We start from the raw sequence: 3,100 nt of genomic DNA on the forward strand, positions 1-3,100 counted from the left end.
AAAATTTTTTTTTGTCTTTGGTTAGTAAGTGTTATTTGCTATTTGCTTCTATCTAGAAATAAAAGCTAATGACTATTATTCTCTTCAAACTTTGCTTTTGTGACCTGGACCTCAATGTTTTGAAACTAACCTATTTTCCCATTATATTTCAGACTTATTCAGCGTTGAGTTACTGAAGCAGAAATATCGTTATAGCAAATATTCTGCTCAATACCACAGATTTGCTTGTCAGTCGCTTGACCTTAACCACTTGAGCATGTCCTTTAGTGTCTGACAATATGTACACGGAATAGTGGGGGAGCATCATAGCCTTATGTTGAGAGGAATTCTTTGGAATTTGAATAAATGTAAGAAAAGAAAAGTTTGAAGGAAATAGCCATTTTTCATTCTTTCAAGGGGTAAGCGAATAGGAAATAACAGTTGCTACCCAAGAACAAAAATCATGTTACACCGTGTTATTGGCACTCAGTGTTTAAGCCAGCACAGATTACCGCAGTATGCAATAGGAGCAGTGACACAATATAATTGATGATCGTCTCATTATATTACAATGCTGAGATCAAATATATACTGTCCGCCTGAAAAAAGCAACGAGTTAAACCTCAAATAAATCTATGAATTACTATACGAAAGGTAAATGTGTTCAGTGGTGCTTCTGATGATTCACGGAATATATGGACCTTATGTTTAACCATTAAGCTCGTGGCCTTGTGGTTAGGGTGTTGGACTCACGATCTCGAGATCGTGGTTTCGATTCTCAGACCGGTGGTGCGTTGTGTTTCTGTGCAAAACACTTTATTTCACATTGCTCCAGTCCACTCAGCTGCAAAATCGCATTTTGTTCAGGGTGAATATTGGTCTGTCCGCTTAGCCAGCTGAATGGCATCACTCGAAAGCTACAACAATGCGAGAAAGTTCATTGTGACCAGCGGTGTATAAGAAGATCTGATAGTCTGGTCGAAAGAGCGACTTACCTGGACGGAAAAGAGTTATTGCTTTAAGACATGCGTATTCCGTTGCATCAACATGTAATTCGTTACAGCGATTGATTATATCTTGAAGCAGTCGGAGCTGCGTCATCATGAAAGCTGTCTTCTCTGCATGCTGCGTGTCCAAGCTCCAACCATTAGCTGTTAATAATGAGGCTACAATAAAAAAGATATTATCAGTTGGCTTTTTAATAAACAGTGGAATATTTGAAGGTATCAAAATTATGAAAGTTAAAATTATGGAGAGGTAATTATTATCATCATAGAAAAGCTATTTTGAATATCTGTTCCAACTTCCTCTCACTCGTTCTCTCTCTATCGTTTCCCTTCTCTCTATTTCTCTTGCTCTCTTGATGCACCATACCTACAGGCGTCAGAAATCATAGACATCAATGCCTTTTAGTTCCCTACACAACTAAGCACCGTATTTTGCCCGTTTTTCTGAAAGCCAGCTGGTAAGACCATCGAATATCTCCACCTCTCTCTCTTCCCTGGTTTCTTCTACCTTTCAGTTTCCTAGCTGTCACCAAGTGTTCAAGGCTTTTTCTTCTCACTTAGTGTCCAAAGAACTAAGTTTTTTGTCTCCTTATATTATTGAAAATCTTTCTTGTGGTCTTTGCTTGTCAAAGGAACTCGGTTTTTGTCACTCTATTCACATAGAACATCTTCAGTATTCTTCTAAAGAACCATATCTCTGTAGCTGTTTGTTGATTGACAGAATAATTAGAGCGTCGGACAAACACCTAGCAGTAATTGTTTTGGCTCCTCTGTCCCAACCCACATCCTAGATTGCATAGAAAAATCGAAAACAAAAAGAAAACCATCCGACTCATTGACAAAAGCTCATTCCCTAAGATACTAAAATCTCTCCTTCACTTAGATACAGTGTGTCCTAATTCTCTGTACCTATTACACCGCATCTGCAGCAACTTCTGTTCCTCAGAACTAGCCAGTTGCATATAGCCTTCATCGAAGTCCATAAGCACACCTGTCTCTCTTCGCATTTTCCTTAAGCTTCCTCCATACAGGCATCGCACCCAATTCTTACTTCTCCAGATGTCAACCCTCCATCTAGAATTTCTTCTGAGCTCCTGTGTTTTTGTTTCCTTCTTACATCGATTTACAGATGTTTATAATTGAACATCAAACGCAGTAAATAATCGGAGGAAGTTCTGTGAAGGACATAGGCACGGTTTCTTCTTAAATAAACCATAAATAACCAGAACATCAAATACAGATAATGCAGGAACTATGAGAAGGATCACTATTAAGTTGTTGAGCATTCCAGTTGTTATTGAACACCAGGTCAACCTCGACTATGTAAAAGAACGTGGCCTAATGGTTAAGGTATTGTATTTATGATCACAAGGCCGCGGATTCGATTCCCAGGCCGGGCGGTACGTTGTGTTCTTGAGCAAAATACTTAATTTCATGTTGCTTCAGTCCACTAAGCTGTAAATAGGTGACCCATATAGGCGTGACTCTGTGGTCAAAAGTCTGCATCCCAACCACACGGTTCCAGATTCAATCTCACTGCGTAGCATCTTAGGTCAAAGCCTTGTGAGTGAATTTGGTAGACGAACACTGAAATAAGCCTGTCGTATATACGTGCATGCATACATACATACGTTCGTACATACATGCATGTGTATGTGTGTGAATCTATGTATTTGTGTTTATCCCCAGCTACCACCTGACAACCAGAATTGATTTGTTAACGTCCTCGTAACTTAACAGTTCGGCAAAAGGGTCCGATAGAATAAGTACTTGGCTTAAGAAAAATAAGTACTGGGGACGTTCGATTGCAGCCATGCTGTGGTTCCCCAGCATGGCTGCAGTCCAAAAAACTGAAATAGCAAAATAAAAGCATATATAACCAACTGGCACTCCATCGGTTACGACGACGAGGGTTCCAGTTGATCCGATCAGCGGAATAGCCTGTTCGCGAAATTAACGTGCAGAGTGGCTGAGCATTCCACAGACACGCGTACCCTTAACGTTGTTCTTAGGGAGATTCAGCGTGACACGGAATGTGACAAGGCTGGCCCTTTGAAATACAGGTACTATACATTTTTCTAGCTGAGTGGACTACAGCAACATGAAATAAGTCT

At 40.0% G+C, this 3,100-nt stretch overlaps 1 protein-coding gene across 1 annotated transcript in view; it reads right to left on the bottom strand.

The window, feature by feature from the left end:
• The window catches only part of LOC106880539 (photoreceptor-specific nuclear receptor), a 59,484-nt gene that overhangs the window by 1,933 nt on the left and 54,451 nt on the right, over positions 1-3,100 (bottom strand). The window contains exon 7 of the mRNA XM_052965841.1: positions 975-1,145. Within this exon, the coding sequence (XP_052821801.1) occupies positions 975-1,145 (171 nt within the window). The remainder of the gene's footprint in view (positions 1-974; positions 1,146-3,100) is intronic.

The sequence above is a fragment of the Octopus bimaculoides genome, chromosome 2 (genome assembly GCF_001194135.2).
Source record: "Octopus bimaculoides isolate UCB-OBI-ISO-001 chromosome 2, ASM119413v2, whole genome shotgun sequence".
Taxonomy (NCBI): domain Eukaryota; kingdom Metazoa; phylum Mollusca; class Cephalopoda; order Octopoda; family Octopodidae; genus Octopus; species Octopus bimaculoides.